Source organism: Phalacrocorax carbo, chromosome 2 (genome assembly GCF_963921805.1).
Source record: "Phalacrocorax carbo chromosome 2, bPhaCar2.1, whole genome shotgun sequence".
Lineage (NCBI taxonomy): Eukaryota > Metazoa > Chordata > Aves > Suliformes > Phalacrocoracidae > Phalacrocorax > Phalacrocorax carbo.
In genome coordinates this window covers 164,778,413-164,800,548 of record NC_087514.1, presented here as the reverse complement: position 1 = coordinate 164,800,548, position 22,136 = coordinate 164,778,413, and the positions used below count along the sequence as shown (strand labels likewise).

General features: G+C 48.4%; 2 protein-coding genes and 1 long non-coding RNA gene across 7 annotated transcripts in view; 2 read left to right on the top strand and 1 right to left on the bottom strand.

Moving 5' to 3' along the window:
* Nucleotides 1–1,957: 1,957 nt before the first annotated feature.
* LOC135312139 (uncharacterized) lies at nt 1,958–9,758 on the bottom strand. The gene is made up of 3 exons (XR_010371820.1): nt 9,489–9,758; nt 4,242–5,873; nt 1,958–2,682 (listed from the first exon to the last, which is right to left on the bottom strand). It is a non-coding gene; the product is annotated as an uncharacterized LOC135312139 (long non-coding RNA).
* HIGD1A (HIG1 hypoxia inducible domain family member 1A) lies at nt 3,702–9,392 on the top strand. Of its 2 annotated transcripts, none has more exons than XM_064445163.1 (4): nt 3,702–3,804; nt 5,583–5,690; nt 7,384–7,518; nt 8,245–9,392. In XM_064445163.1, exons 2-4 carry the CDS (start codon nt 5,588–5,590, stop codon nt 8,292–8,294), a joined length of 288 nt encoding a protein of 95 aa, XP_064301233.1. In that variant the 5' UTR covers nt 3,702–3,804; nt 5,583–5,587; the 3' UTR covers nt 8,295–9,392. The 2 variants fall into 2 exon arrangements, with proteins under 2 accessions (XP_064301233.1, XP_064301235.1); XM_064445165.1 differs by lacking the exon at nt 3,702–3,804 and adding an exon at nt 4,949–5,039.
* A 122-nt stretch (nt 9,759–9,880) lies between the features above and the next one.
* The window catches only part of CCDC13 (coiled-coil domain containing 13), a 34,968-nt gene continuing 22,712 nt past the window's right edge, over nt 9,881–22,136 (top strand). For 2 of the 4 annotated variants that reach the window (XM_064445160.1, XM_064445162.1), the window contains exons 1-4: nt 9,882–10,013; nt 11,176–11,399; nt 16,175–16,323; nt 18,834–18,976. In XM_064445160.1, coding sequence (XP_064301230.1) covers nt 11,182–11,399; nt 16,175–16,323; nt 18,834–18,976 — 510 coding nt within the window. In that variant the 5' untranslated portion in view covers nt 9,882–10,013; nt 11,176–11,181. Of the gene's footprint in view, nt 10,014–11,175; nt 11,400–16,174; nt 16,324–18,833; nt 18,977–22,136 lie in introns of all 4 variants that reach the window. The other 2 variants (XM_064445161.1, XM_064445159.1) reach the window with 2 other exon arrangements.

Here is a 22,136-nt window from a genome sequence, read left to right as displayed (position 1 = left end):
CCTTCTTCTCTCCATTTTCCCATGCATGCTTTTCCCCCGTCCACCTTCACCCTTCCCTTTTCTCTGCCCCGTCTCCTCCCAAACGAGCAATCTGTCCCTAATTCCTTTTTCCCTGTTGGTCCTGGGTTTGCTGCATCCCAACCCCAGATGTGGCAACAAGCTCCCTCTTGTTCATTTTTTTTTTCTAAAAGCTTTAATTAGTGGAAACAGATGGATATTGAGATGATGTCCTCTTTGCCTACCGCCCAGCTCTCCTCAGCGGGACTGGACCTGCTTGGTCTCTGCACTGAGAGGCTCCCGGGCCTGCAACCCTCATGTAGAAATCTGCTTTTTTTCCAGTAGCTCTGAACAAGCCATGTGCTACATGGATTCTGCAAGATCCTCATCCCCTGCAAGAGCAGAAACAGCTACCGGTGGGGACACAGCTGGGGCCAGTGGGCGTTGGAGGCTCCGTGGGGACAATCACATGTCTTTGCAGGCAGCAGCAACGCCTTGCAAGCAGTACTGGAATAGAGTTTATTGCTGTGGTTGAACATGCAAACAAGAGATCGACCACAGCAGAGATGTGCCAGGCTCCTGGCACTGCCACAGGGGTGTTTTGGGGACAACTTAACGGCGTGATCCTTTGCTCGCCTGTCAAAGGTGTCTCTGATAAAGTGGTTTATTGGAGAGGTTTTACAGCACCACCATCGGTGAGAGGTCACCCTCGGGCTCGTTTCCCTCACGTCACTGCCAAACAGGGCCATAGGGAACACCCTGACTGTGCCAAGGCCATCCCCCGCACCAGCCCTGGCTGCACTTTACACACCCCAAACTGCCCCAGTAAAAATGGGAGACTGGAGCAGCAGCGATGGCCGCAGCTCCGCACCCACCCTGCCCTGCAGCAGGTGGATCCACAGAAAGAAATATGTTATTTTTTACCCATTTCCGTGTTCACCACCATCAGCTGGTGTACACTTGTGCTTGCATTTAAATGATAGCCTATAATAAATATATGGGTAACATAGAATCATAGAATCATTAAGGTTGGAAAAGAGCTCTAGGATCATCAAGTCCAACCACCAACCCAACACCCCCAGGTCTCCTAAACCATGCCCTCAAGTGCCACATCTACACATCTTTTAAATACCCCCAGGGATGGTGACTCCCCACCTCTCTGGGCAGCCTGTGCCAGGGCCTGACCGCTCTGGCAGGGAAGACATTTCCCCTCATCTCCAACCTAAACCTCCCCTGACGCAGCTTGAGGCCGTTCCCTCTCGTCCTGTCACTGGTGACTTGGGAGCAGAGACCAGCCCCCCCCTCACTCCAGCCCCTCTCAGGCAGCTGCAGAGAGCGAGAAGGGCTCCCCTCAGCCCCCTCTTCTCCAGGCTAAACCCCCCCAGCCCCCTCAGCCGCCCCCCAGCACACTTGTGCTCCAGACCCTGCCCCAGCCCCGCTGCCCTTCTCTGGACACGCTCCAGCCCCTCAAGGCCCTTCTTGTCCCGAGGGGCCCAAACCTGAGCCCAGCACTCGAGGTGGGGCCTCCCCAGGGCCGAGCACAGGGGCCCCATCCCTGCCCGGCTCCTGCTGGCCACACCAGGGCTGACACAAGCCCGGGGGCTGGTGGCCTCCTTGGCCACCCGGGCACTGCTGGCTCATGCCCAGCCGGCTGTCAGCCAGCACCCCCAGGGCCTTCTCCGCCGGGCACTTCCCAGCCCCTCTGCCCCAGGCCTGGGGCGTTGCCTGGGGTTGGTGTGACCCAAGGGGAGGATGCGGCACTTGGCCTTGTTAAACTTCATACAGTTGGCCTCGGCCCATGGATCCAGCCTGCCCAGGTCCCTCTGCAGAGCCTTCCCGCCCTTGAGCAGATCAACACTCCCACCCAACTTGGTGTCGTCTGCAAACGCACTGAGGGTGCCCTCGATCCCCTCATCCAGATCATTGATAAAGATATTAAACATACACATTAGGAGAGAGCAAGAAGCTGCTCACAAAGCCGAGGTACCAGACACGCACATGAGGACGCTACAGGTGACATTTCATTAGCCCAGCGATTAAAATGAAATAAGTCTTTGTTTTTAATTGAGTTTCTCCCCTGAAGCACGTATCATGCAGAGCTGCAGGGAATTAAACGTGCCTCTGAGAGTCACTAGAGAAAGTAGCCTTCGCTGTAATTTATTACAAGATTTTAACTCAATTTGGGAGCTGGTAATTGCATAGATTTTTTTTTCTCCTTTCAGGCTCTGCAGAGCCCTAATGGCTTTGGCAGTTAACATAACCAGATCACCCATAACAGGCAGCACATTTAGAGAGGTACGGCGGTACTAACAAACGGTTATCTGCACCACTTTCTTTTATGCTGCCAAAAAAGCTGCACGTCAGCGGCGGAGTGGCCCCGTGGGAGCGGCAGCACTGCTTCCACCTGTGCTCGGAGATGGGGAGTCACAAACGGCACACCAGAGGGCTGCAAAGTCAGGCAGTTTCTGGAGAAAAGGGCTTTTTTTTTGGCTGTTCTGCTCTGAAAAGCTGCTCCCGGGTTTAGGGGACGGGTTTAGGCATCTTCAGGATCCCAGGGGATTTTTCCTCCTCCTCCAGAGTTCAGTTCAGTTAAAGTCAGGAGCAATTTCTAAGTTGTCTTTGGCCTTCAAAATCCACCGCCTAGCATACAGCAGGAGCAGAGCGAGCTCTGCCTGAAAGCTGAAACTGAGGAAAAAATAGTCAATAAGTCAATTCACTGCCAGGAAAAAGAAAATCAGTCCAGAGAAAAGTCAGGGTCTGTCTTTGGCCGCTGCTAAAGAGCTTCCACCTGATGTCGAAGTGTGGATTTATACTGATATGAGAAGTTTTTGAAGCAAAAAGCCACCAAGTTACAGAAAAAGCTGCAGCCTATTTTTCCACCCTGAAAACGACGGCCTAAACCCCTTTATTTTGGGGTGAAACAAGTCCCCAGGTTCAACCCGAAGTCTCTACACCAGTGTATCTACCAGTATGAGTAGGTATTTGCAAACCCAAGGTTCGTGCCCAGCCATGCTCAGGGCAAGGGAAGCGTGCTCAGCTTCGGGCAGGGCCGTGCCGAGCTGTCGGGTTCGCAGGCTGCAGGTGCGGGCAGGGCGTGCGGGCAGGGCCCGGATGCTGGCATAGTGCGGGCAGGGCGCGGGTGTGGGCAGGGGGTGCGGGCAGATCCGGGTCCCGGCAGGGGCCGGGTACGGGCTGGGACTGAGGGCAGTGCACGAGTGCGGGCAGGGGGTGCGGGCGCGGGCACGGGGTGCGGGCACGGGGTGCGGGCGCGGGCACGGGGTGGGGGTGCGGGCAGGGGGTGCGGGCGCGGGCACGGGGTGCGGGCGCGGGCACGGGGTGCGGGCGCGGGGTGGGGGTGCGGGCAGGGGGTGCGGGCGCGGGCACGGGGTGCGGGCGCGGGCACGGGGTGGGGGTGCGGGCAGGGGGTGCGGGCGCGGGCACGGGGTGCGGGCGCGGGCACGGGGTGCGGGCGCGGGCACGGGGTGCGGGCAGATCCGGGTAGAGGCAGGGAGCGGGTGCGGCCCCGCCCCACAGCGCCCCCTAGCGGCGCCCAGGCACCGCCTCCTCCCGTGACTCCGCCCCCGCCGCAATGCGGCGAGCCCCCCGAGGTGACGTCAGGTCCCGCCCCGCCTCCCCTCCCGCTCAAGGAGGAGGGGTCAGGGGCCTCGCTCTGGATTGGCTGCCGGCCCGGCACGCTGGGAGCCGCCGTTCTCCCACCGGCCGAGGGGGCGGTGCCAACCGAGCCAATAAGAGCCGGGGGGCGGGGCCAGGCACGGCAGACGCCGGCCGGTATCGCGATCGCCATCGGTGAGGACGAGCGGCGGGGCCGGGGCCGGGCCGGGCCGGGGGTACCGGGGGCGTGGGGAGGCCGCGGGGGGCTGTCACCCGGGGCGGATGCCCCACGCGGGTGGAGGCGCCGGGGCCTGGCGTAGGGCGGAAGCCCGGTGCGCGGTGGGGGGAGCTGGGACAGCGGTAAGGCAGGGCCCGCTGTGGGTCTGGGCCTCTGGCGGTGCCCAGGGCCGCCCCCTTCGGGGCTGGGAGCTGTCGCTTTCCCACCCGGCGTATCCCACCCGTGTCAGAGCTGTGCCGCGGGGGTCGGCGAGGGCAGGGCAGCTGGGGCGCGGGCTGCACCCCGCTTCCGCCGCCCCGCACCCACCCCGGTCTCGGCGTGAGCTGAAGGTCGCGGAAACCTCTTAGGACAAATTAGTTCATTTCTCAATATTCTTTTCTTGTGTAAATCTCACCTCTGCCTGTCTCCACCTCTCCTGAGTGATGGGGTCGTCTCGTGTTTCCCTCTCAGAATGAGTCAGGGTAGAATATTTAGCAAATAAGGGTGGTTGTAACGGGTGCAGAGAGACCAAATCCTTCGGCCTGAAGAGGAAATGGTTTGCTCATTTAGTTTAAAAAAAGTCACCCTGCCGAAATGGATGTGCACAAACCGCTGCGTAACCAGGGAATACAGCCACGTGTGGAATGTATTTTTTGCACGTGTTCACTGGCCCGTGCTTAAATTAAATTCCTGTTGGCTTATTTCAAGAGTTTGGAGCGCTTCCCATATGAAGCCGAGTTGTGTTTTGCTGCTGAGCGCGTTTGTGGCAGAACCAGAACAATATCGGTAGGGATTCTTCTAGCAGAGAGCTCTGTGCTGTTGCTGAGCTAATTGTGGTAGCGGAAATAGGCGCTAATTGAAGAGCGATGCTTATGCCGGGCACTGAAGAAGGGACAGGCCTCGGTGACATCTGTGGCGGGGACAGCACGGCGAGCTGGCGAGTTTTTTGGTGAGCTTTGGCGGATGGTCTCAGTGGTTGGGTGGTGACGGCTCAGTGAGTAGCGCCCTTCTCACCGCTGCTGCTTTGTCCTTGGAGGCAGGTGAGAAATCACCTGTGCTGCAATGGAAGCTCTGCTCATCTCCCTGCTGTGTCCCCACATCAGTCTGTGCCCATCAAGGGTTTCAGGACTCGCTCCAGCCCCTCAGCAGCTGCCGCTTTACACTTCTGTCTTCTCCAGCAGGAGTCTGAAGCTCAGCTGAAGCGGTGAACGAGGTGGGTCAGGCTGTAGTAGTGGCTGACGACCTGCCAGGGAGGGCTGACCTTCCGCAGCAGCTCGTGCTTTCCACCCTGAGCGCTTTGGTTGCAGTTCTTGGCAGGGAGCGACAGAGGAGGAATGAACTTTTCTGAGGTCAGAGCTGCTGTTAAGGAGTAGCCTGTGAAAGCAAAGCAGCGTGGTGGAGGATGGAAGTCCTAAAAGGAAACACAAGCCATGACCAAAGCTTTTAGTGGCCTGTGCGGGCCACTGGCATCTGTAATGGTGTGAAAAGGGATGGCAAAAATTTGTTGCTTTGCTACTTGTTTCCTTTTTTCTTTATTTTTTCCCCCCTGTTCTAGTATCTTGCTTCCCAAGACTTCGCTTGAGTTAAATCATTAAATCACCTATAGGTAGCTCATCAACTCAAGTCGAGCTCCTGTGCTTGTGGCTGACTGCTTGGACATTTGTGACTGGTGGAACATGCAAGGGATTTTCTTCTTCTAAAAGTTCCGTTAACTTGGTGTCTCTAAAACCTGAAGGGAAACTCTTTGTCTTCGCAGCCACCATGTCATCCGGTCAGGAATCCATTTTGTCCGAGTATGAGACTGACACCAGCCAGACATCAAAGCTGCTAAGGAAATTTAAAGAGACGCCGTTTGTACCCATCGGTAAGTTTAAAGATGAAGAAATGTGGTTACACGGATTTTTCTCTTTATGGGCAATCAAAATGGGAAACACCGTCACTGCTCACCATTTCCCTGCGAACGGGAAATGAACTTCGCAACTACTTCCTCACGTAGGCTTTCTGTGTGGTGGCAGTGGTGCTCCTTCTGCCTGGACTGGTGTTTGTTCTGCAAGAAACAGGGAAATCAGTGAGGCTTGCTATCTTAAATAGAGACCCAGAATCTACAATTGCAAAAAAAAAAAACCCCAATAAACCCTGAAAGACTGTTTAGGTGATCCTGACAGGTGTTGAGGAGTGGGTTTTGCAGCCGTTCCACAGTTATGGTTACTGGGAACTGTGATCGCTATGAAGTGACTTTCAAGCCAATAAAAATACAAACCAGAAGTTTGTAAAAGGCAGTCCCCCTGCTAAACATGTCACCCTTCTCTGGTGCCATCCCTTTATTTAAAATGCATTTCCTTAGTAGTTTTTGCAGTACCCCAGCTTGAGGAAGTCGTTAAAAGTTCTCAGCCTCTCTGCCGAGACCCCGAAAAAGCCTCTGAGGGGAGAGAGGATCAGTTGTGTTCATCCTGAGAGCTTTCCTGTCATCAGGAACTGCCTCTAACATGGGACACGCTTTGATTTCCAGCCACCTTAAATGGAGAGCAGTCGGGTCACTTGGGGTGAAGTGTTCCAAGCGTTTGCCAACAGATACCCGTCACTGGTTTCTCTGGTCACAGGACTGTTCTCCAGCTTGCTAGAGTGTACTACGGACTCTGCGAGTTTGGGTTCTCCCGAGCAGATTGGCAGAACTTATCTTCAGTCCGTGACAGAGCTAGTTTGAAGGCCCTAAAATGTAAAAACCCTAAACTGGTGTTTAATGAGGCTCCCATGTAGATCATGCACCAGTGAAGTAAGGGTTTATAGCTTCACAAGTGGAATTGTGAATACTCATGTCCAGGGAGACGAGCTGTCTGGGCTCTCGGCACTAAAATATACACAGCACTTGAAACGTGGCAGCTTCCTTTGAACTATGTAAATAATGATCTTAAATATGGACTAAAAAGGGATGGAACTGGGAAATTTTGTGCGTTGCTGCTCTGTATTCTGCGAGATCATCAGTGTCCACAGGTTGAAGCTGGCACGGCCGGGGTTGCGTTTGGTCTGTTGAAGGAGTAAAAGTGAACTCCAGCCTCGCGACAGGGACTTTGCTGAACCTCTCTCTCCCTGCAGCACGGGACAAGTAACGTACAATTTGTCCTGCCTGAGTGAAAGCAGGCAAAACCTGTCAACACCCAAACCAGCACCCTCAGCAGGCCAGTGGGTACGTCGGGGTGCATCCATACGCCGAGTGTCACAGCTGAGCGGTGTTCCTGGGTGTGAGCTTCCTTCCAGGAAGGAAGCAAGCAGCACGTGTGCTTTGTGAAAAATATCCAAGAAATCCCAACACCTTGAGCTACTGCTGTGGCATTTTAACACTAGTCGAAATGTCTCACTCTTCGCTGCACTGACTTGGGCATTAAATAAGATGGCACTCACGTGAAAACAGTAGGCAGGCCAGGACTTGTCATCCACACAAAAACAGAGCGATTAGATCAAAACATGATTATTTCCAGGATACCTTGTTTAGGTGGGTTGCTTCACACGTCTCCATGGCTTGGATCTCAGCTCACAAGGGCGCCTTCCTTGCCTTGTAGGGATGGCTGGCTTTGCCATGGTGGTTGGCTACGGGCTGTACAGACTGAAGCACAGAGGTGACATGAAAATGTCACTTCACTTGATTCACATGCGCGTGGCAGCCCAGGGCTTCGTCGTGGGAGCGCTAACGTGCGGTACGTACCGAACGGGAGGCTGTCCTCAGCACTGGCAAAGCACAGGGAAACTCTCTCGTCTCTTCTCCTGGCGGATAACACAGTGCGAGTGAAATATCCTTGGGGTGGAAGTGTCCGGGCGTTGTATTTGAGGATGTTTGTGGTAGTTACTGGCGTTTGCTCAGCCTTTCTAAAGTAATGTGTTGTTTAAGTATTTAATAATAAACTGCACTCCTTTTGAGAGTACAAGTTTTGATTACTTTTAGATGTGGGAAGTGGGTGGGGGCTCTGCAGGTGTTGATATTAGAGGCAAAGAAAAAAAAAATTATCTGATGTTAGTATTTTCCCATGTAAATATGTTGCTGCTTCTGAATGCAATGCACTGGAAAATCAGCTTGCGTAGGCAATGTGTTATTTTCAGGACTGGGATTGTGTCCCTGGTTTTCTACCTCCCAGGTCTTCTCTAAGTACTGCAGCTGTGTCTGTCTGTACTCTATTCCTTGACTTTGGCTGCAAAGCAAACCACGGTTTGCTGGGGAATCTGGATTCTTCCTGTACAGTGCATTTTCCTATCCACTTTATCTGAAGAAATTTTGTAGTGTTCATCACTGCTAATGAAAAGAAAAAAGAGAGCAGAAGAGGAAGGGAAACATTATTTCTATTGCTGAGAATATCTCTTACTGTTCAGATTTTGAAATGCCTTACTTGTTATTTAACCCAGCTTTCTACTGTATTTCTGTCTTGTAGGTGTGCTGTACTCAATGTTTCAGGAGTACGTAGTGAAGCCCAAGGAGTAATGGAAAGATGACTGAAATCTCTCTCCTGGTGGTGGCCTGTGTACTGCAGCTACAAACCTGATATCGAGGGGTTCTTGAGGGAAAAAAATAACACATGATATCAGAGAATTGCCCTATATTATGTTGTGTGTGGTACGCTGTCCTGAGGCTGGCAGCCTAAATGACTGCACGCTTGGGGAGTGGGTGTCAGGGTCTGGTTACTTCCGATTGACACTACCATATCCCAGTTTTTAGGGGATATAGTAGAGTACAATCCCTTTGTCTTCTCGACTGTCAACTCTGTCCTAAAATTGGTGACTTTTTTGCTCACGTTGCCCAAAATTAAAGTCTCAACTAGCTTCTCTTTGGCCTCAGGCAGAACGTGGAGGCCATGTCTGTAAGTGTCATGAATGCTTTGCTGTTATTTTCTATCCTGTGTATTTGTCAGCCTCCAGGTTTGTAATTTAGAAGCTTCCAGTAGCACTAAATGACTTCTAAAACATTGAGAGAGAGATATAAACATCTATTTTTTTATTTAAGGTGTGAGATAAGTATTTGGTATGTTGCAGCTATTTAAATGTTATATTTATTCACTGTTAATGAAGACACAGGCTCCCTATTTTTACTACAGATTTTCAGACTCTGATTATTATATATTCTAACTTTATTTACAGTGTTCTTCTGAGTAACATTTAAATGTAACATTTAAAATACATATTGTGAAAACTAAACCTTGATTTGGTGTTCTAATGCTTTTAGTTGAAGTACATGACCTAGCTCTGATTTCTGCAGTGCCATTCCCTACAGAAATTTTAAAACAATTAAATCTGGAAAGCCCCCATCATCCTCGATGGAGGTGTTAAAACCCTTCTCTGTAAATTGCCAATGCTATTTTACACTCGAACACCTTGTATCTTCAACAGCAGTCACAAAAATAAATGTACTGATAAAGCCAATTTGTAAAAAACCCCTCATTTTCTCCTATGAGCTGACATTCCATGGTGACAGTATGATGTCTCTTTTTAATAAATACCTCAAGGTACGTACTGCACGCGTCTGACATGTTGTACAGAGCAGCGGGAGATGAAATATGAATAAATATGTAAGCACTGGAGATAACGAGTGTTTGGCTCTGGATATGTTGGGGGGCTCCCCCTGTGCATGAAGCCTTCTGCAGAGGGATGGTGTGAGCTTATGTACATGAATAAAAATCACCTGAGAGGCTACGATGCTACTGGAAAGGGCATTCCCAGCCCTTCCATTCCCGCTGTGGTTGACTGTTTGATCTCCCAGGCCTCCCTCAGCGGGGTGGACCGGAGGGGGGGGGGCACACGGTCCGTGGCGCACGGGCCTTTTCCCGTAGCCGCTCTCCTCCCCTGCACGGGGCGACATGAGGATCGGCTCCGCTCCTGCCGCCGCCAGCCCGAGCTCTCCGTGGGCACGGCCGGCCCCGCGGCTGTGGCGGCGGGCGCAGGGTCTAACATGGCGGCTGGGCTAAAGGGCAGGAGAGGGGCGCGAGCACCGCCCTTCCGCCGGCAGGCCGGGTGCTGGGCGCATGCGCGGCCCCGCCCATGGCGCCGGCTGGGCCGCCGTTGCTGTGGGAACGGCGTGGGGCCGCGGCCTGGTCCCGGGCCGGAGCCGCAGCCGGAGGCGCCGGGCCGGCCCTGCCGAGGCGGGCAGAGAGCGGCCGGGCCGGTGGGGACCCTCCCGCCCCCCTCGGGGCAGGGAAAGCCGGCTTCGGTAGGCAGGGCACCGCGAGCCGCCGGCCCGGGGGCGGGAGGGCAGTGCAGCCCTGTCAGGAGTCCCTGACAGGACGGGGCGCGTGTTAGGCGGGAGGAGAGCGAGTCCCCCGTCCTCACACGGCAGCGCCGTGGGGGATCCCTCTGTGCCGGGCTTGGAGTCGGCTAAAGGTCGCCCCCAGGCCGTCACTCACACCCCCGAGGCCTCGGACTTTGCTCTTGACGCTTGTCAGTCCTTCACGCACCTTGTCCGCACCCGTGGTGTCCGGAGGCGGGCGTGGAGGTAAAACTGCTCACAGTGCGGCCCTGCCCGTACGGTGCAAAGAGAGACATAGCGTGTGTTGTGGCGCTTTATCAAGATGATGGCTGCCTTAGTGCAGGAAAGGGCCTGCATCAATTACTCAGCAGAGGGTGTGCCTTGGAAAGTTTCTACTGATTGTTTTTGCTAGACCAAAGGTACCCTGGATTTTTTGCTGACAGTAAATGTCAAACAGAAGGAGCGGGGGCTGGCATACGTCAGAGAACTGATTGCCTTTAGTCATGCTAAGTAAAGCTCCAGACCTTTAAATGGGTAGCAATAGTATTGCTTTAGTGTTATCACTTAATGCTTAGAAATCTGGGGGAAAGTTGTAAGCCGAGCTCTTGGTGTCTAGAGCCCAAAGGGAGCATTAGGAAAAACAGGGATCTTTCTTCCTCTGTCTATCCCACATTAACCTTAAAATGGGGAGGTCTGCACCTTTCTTTAAAACGCAGGAAGGAAGGCTGGATGGACCTGGGTCGCGAACAGCCTGTGTTCCCTTTAGTCGGTATAATGTGGCTGCCGCATTCGCCTGGATTTGACCCCAACTTGCTCTTCTGTAAAAAATGTTTATTTGAACAGATCTGTTTAAAAAAATTTCAAAACATTCCCTTCTGAATGCTAGAAGTGAAAAAGACCCAAAGGCATTTTTGAAGACTGTTTGAAAGCTGTTTATGGAAAAGGGCGCTTGAGGCAAGGCAGTGGGGCTGAAGAGCACAGCGGCTGAGAGGAGGAGGTGGCAGGGGGACTGTGCAGAGGTCAGTGAGGAAAAACTGCGAAGCAGCTGCTAGAAGAGGATGTTTTTCAAAGCCATGTTGATCTCTGCTCTCTGTCGCTTTTTATTTGCTTCTTGTTATGCTTTTAGTAAACAATGGAGTCAGACGTAAAAGTGAATGAACATTTTAAAAGCCAGTTTAAGGCTTATCAAGAACAACAGCAAAGGCGGCTGCAAAATCTAATGGAGAGGAAGAAAGAAAAGCAGAACAGTCAGAAGGGTGATAATGGCAACGCAGAGGAGACTTTCAGAATCCCGAATGATCTAAACCTGTTTGAAACAGGACAACCTGTAAAGGAAGATGACTGCAAAAGGTAAAGGTGTAGCAGCACTGTTCCTTCAGGAAGTCACAGGATTATATTTTGCATATGATCTTATGAAACTCAATATATTAAGTTGACAAAGCACTTTCTGTCTTCACATATTGGGCTTTCATTATCCTGAGAAGACTCTCGCTGTCCCTAACGTGTTTCTCCTCAGAGCGTTGTGATGTGCTCTTTATTATCAGTGTTTCACAAAGGAAGAGTGGAAGGACAGAGGGGTTAAGGGTGACATGCTGGGGGCACATTCGGGGTCACTGACATCCTCTGAACTGTTCCTGCCTAGCCTTGTAAACAAAGAAGGTCCCTCCCTGAATGATTTCCAAAGACAGATAAGGGCAAAGCAAATGGGTGCAAGCCAAAGGCCTGCAGTGTAGAAAAGTGTTCCCCTGGCTGTCTTTGCAATGTAACCTGATTTAGTAGATCAAAAGACAGCCAGCTATATAGGAGGGTCTCATAGACAGAGATGCTTCCTGATTAAGATACTTCACAGCCTTACACAAGGTAGGGTCTTAAATCTTACTGGGGACAGGGGTTTGGGTCTTATCTTGCCCGCTGGGGTAGCATCTCATTTACCAGGACATTGGACATTTTGGTGTGGATCTACCTTGATCTTGTTTTTGGAGCTGGGTGCATAATTCAATTTACTGGAGCAGAGATTTGAAACCACAGCTCAGCCCATTCGTCTTCCTCCTAAGGATATAGCCAGTCTCTTTTTCTGACCCAATTAATATTTTATTTTTTTTTACTAACTAGAACAGGTCTAAAGCTCAACACATCCCAAAGATGTCTGCTGTTACTACAGCGTTGGCTGTTCAGGGATTTGTTCCCTGTTAGTGGCGAAGCCAGCTGAAGAAATTCCTGCTCTGCTCCCCACTTGAAACTGTGCTGATACAGCTGTTTGCTGGAAACTGGATTCATTTTCTAGGGGAAGGGTACTTGTATTCTCAAGTAATTTCAGTGATCCAATTTATGGCTTTAGCCCCACAAACTGTTTTGTTGGCACCATGGTGGGGTGATGTACTGAGATACACGGGCAGGAAGGGGAGGAGGTGGCAGCTCTGCCTAAGCCAGCGGATCACAGGTGGAAAAGCACCGTTAGTCATATACCTTTGAGACAGTTTCCCTTCCCAGAATCCAGAGCGGGGAAGGGCACCTCTATTGAAGTTTATCAAGTGACTAACCAAAGTTTATTACGTCCTCGATGCTGATCTTCCCTCTGTGTTACTCTGGGCAACTCCCTGCTCATGTTTTTTCTGAAGATTGCTTCCTTAAACACCCAAGTACATAAGCTGTAGCAGAGCTTCTGGGAAGATGCAGGGAACCCAGGAGTGAACCACTGAAACTTTCAGGTGCTTCTGGGAATGTGGTGTTCATGCTGCAAAGTAAGCCTGTGTTGAAACGGGGGGCAGACCTTCTAGAAACTAATGCTCTCACCATTGCATCAGATATTGTCTTCTTCACACATAGGTCCCCATCACAGCTGTCTGATTTGTCAAGTTATGCTTCTGATCTGACCTCTTCCCTTCTGCCCTTTTCCCTTCAACATTTGTTCTGATAGTATATGGAGATCTGTTTTTTTAAAACATTTTTTAATGGAGAGGAAGACTGCCACGGTCCAGATATGGATTTGTCTGGTGGAGGAGAGGGGCTCAGGTGCTCCCATAGCACATCCTGGTGCAGTGTGCATGCTCTGAGGTGCTGAGTACAGGAGAGTCCCAGCAGTTCTCTGCTATTTACAGTTCAGTAGTTTAGGTCTGAGTAGTTCAAGAGCTATCACTTACCTCTGTTTTCGGTGGCACTGACTGTTAAAACTCCCCATTTGACATGGCAGGTGTAGTAGATTTATCTGGATTGTCCTTTGCTTATGTACATCTGCATTCAGCAATAGAGTGGTTATGAGTGTATCAAATCTGGGCAAGTTTTGCTTCTGGAAGGGATTCACTGGGATGTACTTTGCAGTATCCCATGACAACACGTTAGAAACTTGTTCCAGAATAACAGGACTCCATATGGTCTGCAGTGACAGTGATTTCAGCACGTCAGTGTTGTTTACAGCAGCCCTTGGAAAACATTCTCTTCTCAGAAGTCTCCCTTCCTCTGAGCCTTGGGAATTTGTTTTTCCTTCCTCCCATCCTACTCCCAAATTTTGTTTAGGCTGACATTTCTGTCTTTCTGTTTTCTTCCTTCTGTAACTTTATCCTCCCTCCTCTGTTTGGTGTATTTAAGATTAAGTGATTTTCCCCATCACATGGAGAATCTGTAGCAGAGTTGGGAAAGACCCTTACCTGAATTTCAGTCATAAGCCCTGCTCATAAGCTTCACCTGGTTCTATTTCCTTGAACTAGAATGAAGAGGGTAACCTCTCTGCAACCTGTTTCTTTTGGCTGACTTTCCATAGCAGAGCCACTTGGGTGGAACCTGCTACCTCCTTTGTAACATGTAGAGTCACTCTGGGATGGGACAGGGTGGGAGGGAGAAGTGTCTCAGAGAAGACTCCAGCTTTGTGCAGTTGGGATTTCTGCCCATCCTACTCAAAGTGCTTTTTGTCAAGACGTGGAAGCCAGCTCAGAGGAAGGCATGGCTGATCAGGTGTGTTAAGAGCTTAGAACCCTTTTTATTCCATGTTAATTGCCTAACTCTTAAAAAATCTTTTTGTCCATGTGTCTCTAATTAGATCTGTACAGTTTTGTTGCTCAATTCTATGAGTGGTACATGTGGGAATAACTTAGTTTTGCCTTTTCTCTGCTCAGATTGCCACTTTCTTCTCCTTTGTAAGCAGCTGCCTTTGATCTCCCTTTGATTTGCAGCTTTGAAACAGAAGTGCATTTCTTAATTATGGATTCTGAATCATCTCATAAATTGACTGTGCTGTTTATGGCAGTGCTTTAACGGGTCATTTATTCTGACATGTACATATGGAGCGTGCATTTAAAAGCTCCAAAGTCCAGTTGGAGCAAAGAGTTTGCTAAAACTTCAATAGAAAATATTTAGCTGACTATTGAGATGGCTGGCTTGTCTGGCTGTGGACATGTCTGTAGCTACAGGTATATACTTGTAACAACTGGACTTTATCCAAATCTCTGTGATCATCCAAGCTACCTACTTCTGTTGTATTCTGGAGCAATCGCTCTGTAGGCCAAAGGGGTGGGACGCTATTCCAGATTAAGTCACCAAAACATAGACATTCAGGGTCACACTGCAGATAATAAGATTCTAGGGGTGAATTCATCCGTCTGGCTTGGATGCCTAATGATATCTGAGATGCTGTAGGCTATCAGGAGCTTCCACATGGGAATGATTGATAGATAGGACACGGGAGGCCTGCACCCTTCAGCAGCAGCTGGGGGGTGGGTGGGCAGAACAAATGGCACCTGTGTGTGGGTAACTGAATTGCGACCCCTCATCAGAGCACTTAGAGGCAGTCAGAGAGTGATTCAGGTCACCCTACAGCTTGTCCACAAGCAACACAGGTTGCGATGACTAGATCTCCTTTGACTTTCATGTGCATTTTGGCTTGCTACTCACAGAGAGACCTCCGTGTCTTGGTACGGAGTGGAGCCCTCCCTGAAGCTCAGATGGGAGGAGATGAGGCAACTCAGATGGGGAGAGAGATGCAGGCAGAATGGGAACCACTGACTTGAGCCAGCAGGGTCTCTACCACAAACACATTTTTTAAAGGCAGTGTCAGTACAGCTTCTCTTAGCACATTCAGTTTCCTCTTTAGGGAGTGGAGGCAGGTTCATTTCTGTTCTGAAGTGCTGTTGTCTGGAGGAGTCTGGCTAAAAGGCATGTCAGAAGTTGGAGGATGTCAGTAATTCTTGGGGTTGGCTCATATCTCCACACGTGGGTGGCAAGCACTCTCTGAGGTGCTCTGGTGTCTCTAACAGAGCCCCAGAATTTTTGCCAGGAGCCCTGCATTGTGGCTGCTGGCCTCACGTAGGGAGCTCAGATAATCCTGGGGCATCTCAAATGGATGCCTGAGTGCCCACAATTGAATTGAGCCCCTGAGGCCTTAGCTTCTAATTTTTATGTTTAGAGGAATCGTCATGTAAGGACAGCAAAGAGATTAAAGTTATTAATTTTCTGGATGTCTTAAAGAGATGAAACCCATAAATGTTACTAAATGTACTGAAGAATAGGAGAAGCAGGACTATTTCCTCCCGTTCAGAGGGCTTTTTGATATTATTTCTTTCTAAATGGCTTCCAAAAAGCAACATTAACAATACAAACCGATGCCAGACCATCCTGGTGGGGTTTCAGGAAAATCAGATGAGGACATAGGAAATAGGTCTTTTGTGAATTACTATGAAGCATTCATTTTTAAAGAACGAACCTCAGTAAGAGCTTTTGTAGTTGATGCTCTGTTGGCTTCTATTGGCTTCGGTAAGTACAGAAAGTAAAGCCTGAATGCCATGGATGCTGAATGGTGAGCTTGCCTGGTTTCCTCTGAAGAACCAGATAAGTAAGTCTGAGTGAGATGAGACTATCCTGTAGCCTCAAGAGCACTGAAAAGATACCTGTTCTGTCATGTTTCGCCCCAGACAACACAAGGAAGTACAGAATTCTTGAAGAAGAAATAAATTAATAGATCAGATCATCAGCTTGTGTTCTTATCTGAGGTTTAGGATATTCTGCTTAATTCAGTAAACTCACTCCTGGTAAGCTCAGCTCATCTAGCATACAGTCATTTCATTATTTTATTTCTGGAAGCATCTATTTGAAGGACATTAGAGTGACGTTTGCCATTACGACTTTTTTTTTTACAGGTTGCTTGAGGTTGAAAATGAACAGCTCCAGGATCAGCTTCGAGAGGTCCGAGATGAGAACTGCAGACTATACAAACTGGTGACGGAGAAAGATTTTGAAATAAAGCAACTCCAGAAAAAAATACAGGAGGACAGATTGGCTTTGTCGGGTAAACACAGTAACTTTGTATTCTCCCTGTGTTAGTCCCCGTGTTTGCTTCATGCTGATGGCAACAGAGGTAGGATAACAGATTCATTGTGAGCTCCTGGCAGTGAAATATTCATGTGACGGCTCTTTACCTGCTTTATGCTAAAAAGGAGTATTTTGATCATATTGTGGTTGCCTTCGTTTCTACTCCTGTAATAAGCTTCTGCTAGGAAGAACCAAAATTCAGCTCTCATCTGAGAGAGGCTTGTTCTCTGTTAGGCTTGCACTAATTTGCAACAGCACTGAAACCACTTGGCTCCAAACTTTGAAAATATTTGGACACCTAGGTATAGATTTAGTCACCACTTAGATTTGCTACCTAAACTTGCAAGGGTCTAATCTGACACTGGTTTGCATTTGCAGAGTTTACTAACCATCGATGCCTCTCCCATGCAAGGAGTCTCATTGCTTTATTTGCAGAGGGAAGTTCCTCACAGTGGTTTGACACGATAGCGCTTACAGGTGGAATGGCATGTACGCTTAAAGATCGGTGCCTTACTTTCTCCTTCAGCTTCATGAGCCGCAAAATAGGAATACTACTAATCCCCATTTTAGAGAGCTGTTGAGAGGACCAAATGACATCTGAGGTAGTCAGGTCAGACCTAAGGCACAAAATACTGATAATTATACATCCCTTAATATGTGTAGTGCTGTCTGGGAGTACACAGTGATCTCTGTTCCTCACAGATCATCTGCAAACTTGTTATTATTGGCATAGCAAATGGTGACATATAGAAATCGTATTTTAGAAAACTTGCCTTTAGTGTCAAAGAGCAGTGTTGCAGCTTTTTCTGCTAAGTAGAGTTAAATTTCTTATTCTGGCTCCTTTTGTTTGAATGCCTGGATAGGGCCCGTGCAGGATGCTGGCTGATTGCAAGGTCAGCTTCTGAAGTGGCTTGGGCGTCCTTTAAAAACAGAACTGTGTAAGCTGCATCTCCTCCACTGGGTGCCACTGTTGCTCAGGACAGCAGTGCTGACCAGGCTAGTCGAGAAGGGGGAAACCAGCAATAAGCAGAACTAAATAACACTTACATTATACCTTCATTCTTAAAAACTATCTGTAGCTTGTGTGTAGGAGAAATGATAAGCGATTACTAGGTCAGGAGGCAGACGTGCTGTTGCAGCTTCTTTGGCTGGCTCACATGCCAGCTTCTGGCAGTTTGCTCCATGCCTCCGTCTTCCCTGTCTACACTGTGGTGAGAACTCACACACATTGCACAGCAATTAAAAGCTTTGATTAAATGTGTGCAATGCATTTGAAGACCATCACGTGGAAGAACCAGCCTGGCTTTTGGTTAGTTTAGTACTTACTGTGGTCCTTAGCACCATTATTATCAAAATTAAGGAAATAATAGCTTCTAGATGAGGGGAAACACGTCAGATAAAGGAGTTCCAAGACCAGTAGAAACGCTTTTAAAAATAATGAATTTATTTTCTTCTCTACAGTGTTTTAAAATAGTGATGTGGGTTCATATTCTGTTCTTACCTATATTCCCTGTTTCTGCGGGTTTTACGGGACTCAGAATTCACTTCAGAGTGATCTGTCGTCCTTGCATCTCACCCCAGTTCTTGAGTATCACCTTCACAGATGGCAGGAGAAAAGTCATTACTTCAGATCACTAAAAGAGGATGAAAAAGTTAAAAAGAATGACAACAGCCGAGTTCAATCTTCATATATCCCACCAAGGATCTGCTACTGAGGCTGGTAGTCACTGCGGAGCTAGAGGTTTCCGTGGACATTGTATGCAGTTATATTGATTTTTGCACTTGTGCGAGAGCTTTTCTTCGCCTATGTGATGTTAACGAAAGCCAGGTGACACACAAGCCAGTCCTGGGGATTGCTTTATTTGTGACACTAATCAAACCCTCTCTGATGAGGTGGTGAACGAAGTATCTGTTTAAAAGAGCAATTAAAAGGGTAATACAGTAAGGCTCCACGTATAATCGTAAGGGGCATATAAATAGGCACAATAAAATTTCCTGGATGTTATCCAGGACCTAACTGTAATAATGTGCCTGACCTTTTAGGACAGATGTCTAGAAAAGTTCGCACCTCTGTTTCGGCAACTCTTGCAGTAGTAAACAACCAAAATAGAGTGCGGTCTTTTTCTGTAATACGACGCAAAACCTGTTCATAACTGCCCTTCACAACGAGCAGAAAACACCTCTACCCTTTCTACGTGGTAATGTTGCTGCGACCGCTGTTGTGGCCTTTGGCCATGTGGCTGTTGCTAGAGTGTGAAATGTGGCTTTGCTAGCCGCAATGCGATGCTGACTCAAAGGACCAAGCAATCCAGCTGGAATCACTGACGCCTCTTTTCCCTCACTTGTTCATTTAAGTGCCTGGCACAGCTCTGAGAGAAATAGATTAGAAAATAAAAGTGCACTGTGCACTGAACAGAGAACAAAAGCATCATCTATTGTGAGTCTTGCCTGTAAAATATGTCCTTTGCTTTTGTGTGTACTTTTCAGGGGCGTCTGGTTTAGCTGGAGATGTTGCAGCTACTAAAATAGTTGAATTGGCCAAAAAGAATCGTGAGATAACTGCCGAGACTGAGAGTGAAAAAGCCAAAGTGAAGCAACTGAATAATAAAGTCAAAGAGCTGGAGAAAGAAGTGAGGCATTTTTCTTATTCTCTTTTTGCACGCTAAAACACAGAAATGCAGCTTGTGGGGTAGAGGAGCTGTAGAAAGTGGGTTTAATTCGTGTTCCCATTTTGAATTCGCTCTTGCATCCATGCTTGCTTTGAGTTCTTGTAATTTCTGTCCATGATGGGAGAGAGGGATCTCTGCCCTCAGCTGTGTCCACCTTTGCGGAAAGGAGGAGGTAAGAAAGGATCTCAGTGGCTTATAATGAAAGATTTATGACATACCAATTAGGAATGTTTACTTGTATTTGAAACACAGAGGCCTTTCTAGCAGTATGGCAATGATATTTTTCTGATTTTTTTTTTTGTGTGTGTGAGGAGGAGCAAATTTCATACCATTACGTCTCACATTCCCACCTCATTAATACCGGTCATGAATTAATACTTTATTCCTCTAAGCTTTATTTGTCCACATAATGAAAGCTGTTTTCTGGCATAAGTACTTACAGAACCGAGACAGTAATAAACTATATCGCTTAAGGCAGCAAATCTTTGCTCAGGCAAATTTATTTTTGTGATTTAGCATGACTTTTTTATATGGGCTAACCTTTCACAGGAATAATTTTATTCGGGTGGCTGCTGAAATGAAAATTAGATGCCCTGATGTCAATGTTTACTTTGTTCATTGGCTACTACTGCACTCCCTTGCGCAATACTGGTAACATTTTGGAAAATCTTTCGTGCTGTCCTTCCTTAGAAGACATCATTTAAATGGATCAATAATGTTTATCATGCTGACAAATGCATTTTGACTCCATCTTTCACAATCCCTTATTATCATGAATCACGCTTCTACCTGAATTGTACCCAGGTTACCTGAAAGGTCAAGAAATGGTAGATTAAATTTTTGAGAACTTCTGCATAAATCCAGAGCGATCTGGTCAGAGGGGTCTTGTCAAACAGTTGGCAGGCTGGCTAAGAAATATCAGGTGTAGCTGTGCACCTAGAAAATTACACAAGTAGGGGAGCAAGCTCTGAATAATTTCAAGAAAAATCAACTTGGTTATAAACCCCTACGGCAGAACTGTAATGACCATTATTCAAACAGAAACTTAAAGTATTGTCAGATATTGACCCAAAAGGAAGAACATTTCAGGAAAGGAAATGAAACTCAAAGCAAACAGAAGTTTTCAAGGAACAATAATTGCTGGTCAAAGCAGAGGTGGACACTTTAGATATGACCTAATCTGACCTTAGACACCAGCAGCATGAAAATCAAAACAAACACAGCGACCCATCTCATCTGAGGTAATGATCAACCACGATGTTAACCCCGCTGAAACCCTGCTCTGGTCAATGGTCTGTATTTTCTCACAGCCTTATTTGAGATGGCTCTTCTCTAAACTAATGGTCGCTGGCTGAGTTTGTGAATTGCACTTGCTCAATAGAACACTACGAAGATGTAAAAGATGGGGAAAGTTAAAGCAGTGCTTGACAGTGGGAGGTAGCTATGAAAAATGTTGAGTGATGAAAGAGAAGAGCTGTCATAGACAGGAACCTGCAGTGACTCACATCTCTGGTGACCCGTAAGCTAAGCTGGATCACGGTCTAGACACAATCATCTTTTTCCACCGATTGTAGAAAGAACCAAGACAACTGAAGTGCAATTCGGTTGACCACGCATAAGCACAAAAGTACAATCTGAGATGGCGCTTGACCTCTCAGACATCCCTGCAGGGCTGTTAGACGTGACAGGACTGGCAGTCCTGGTGCAGCAGCTGAAGGCCTGCGGGGTACCCTCGGGTACCAAATGGGACTTGACAGCTGGGGGTGGGCAGCGAAGCCAAGTCCGCAGCCAGTGTATCTGCTTGTTGTAATCATAGAATCATTAAGGTTGGAAAAGAGCTCTAGGATCATCAAGTCCAACCACCAACCCAACACCCCCAGGCCTCCTAAACCATGCCCTCAAGTGCCACGTCTGCGTGTCTTTTAAATACCTCCAGGGATGGTAACTCCCCACCTCTCTGGGCAGCCTCTGCCAATGCCTGACCATTCTTCCAGTAAAGAAATGTTTCCTAATATCCAATCTAAACCTCCCCTGATGCAGCCTGAAACCATTTCCTCTCATTCTATTGCAAGTGACTTGGGAGCAGAGACCAACATCCCCCTCACTCCAGCCCCTCTCAGGCAGCTGCAGAGAGCGAGAAGGGCTCCCCTCAGCCCCCTCTTCTCCAGGCTAAACCCCCCCAGCTCCCTCAGCCGCCCCCCAGCACACTTGTGCTCCAGACCCTGCCCCAGCCCCGCTGCCCTTCTCTGGACACGCTCCAGCCCCTCAAGGCCCTTCTTGTCCCGAGGGGCCCAAAACTGAACACAATAATGTAGGTGTCTACAGTAGAGTGAGCTGAAGACTAGACTTCCCTGACTGTACTGACTAGACTCCATTCTTTATAAGAGACACCCACAGTGAAAACAAGGAACATGTTAATTTGAGAGTTGAGTCTCATCCCCCATCCCTACTTCTTGATGCCTTAAACTCTGCAAAATGAATTGTGGTGATGGTACCTCACAAATGCGTCTCAATATGTACTTTCACCAGTGGAAAACACTGTTATTTTACATAATTTTTTGGTCTTTGCTTGTATGAAAACTGAAATTTTTACATATTGTAAAGGTGTTCCCACAAACAAAATGGAAGGTGTGGCCACTGAGCAATCATTTAGCAAAGGGTGGTGTGTGTAAACAAAGACTGCAAACGGAAGTTTGCGGAAGATTTCCTTAGAATCTGACTAAAAGAGTTTATGAACTGGGTAGAAGGGCTGGCCTAACCCTTTTAGTCAGATTTTGATTTACTTGCAAAGAGGGGTGACATTAGAGCTGGCTCCGAGTTACACTCTGCATTTCCCCAGATATCAGTTTAATGAAGAAGCTATTCCTCAGAGCCTTCTTTTATTCAGGCAAATTATCAAGATTTTCTGCCCACCTCAAAGAATGAAGTCTCAGCCCTTTAAAGCAACACTTCCTGGCCTTTCCAGCTCCAAATTCACTGCACTCCCATCCAGTAAGAAATCTTTGCAACCTCAGCACAGAACATGATTCAGAGCTGGAGGGGCTGTATGTCTGCCTGCTTTTGCAGTAGCAAGCAATAGGAGACATATTCTTCACGAGCTGAGAAATGCTACCTTAGAGCT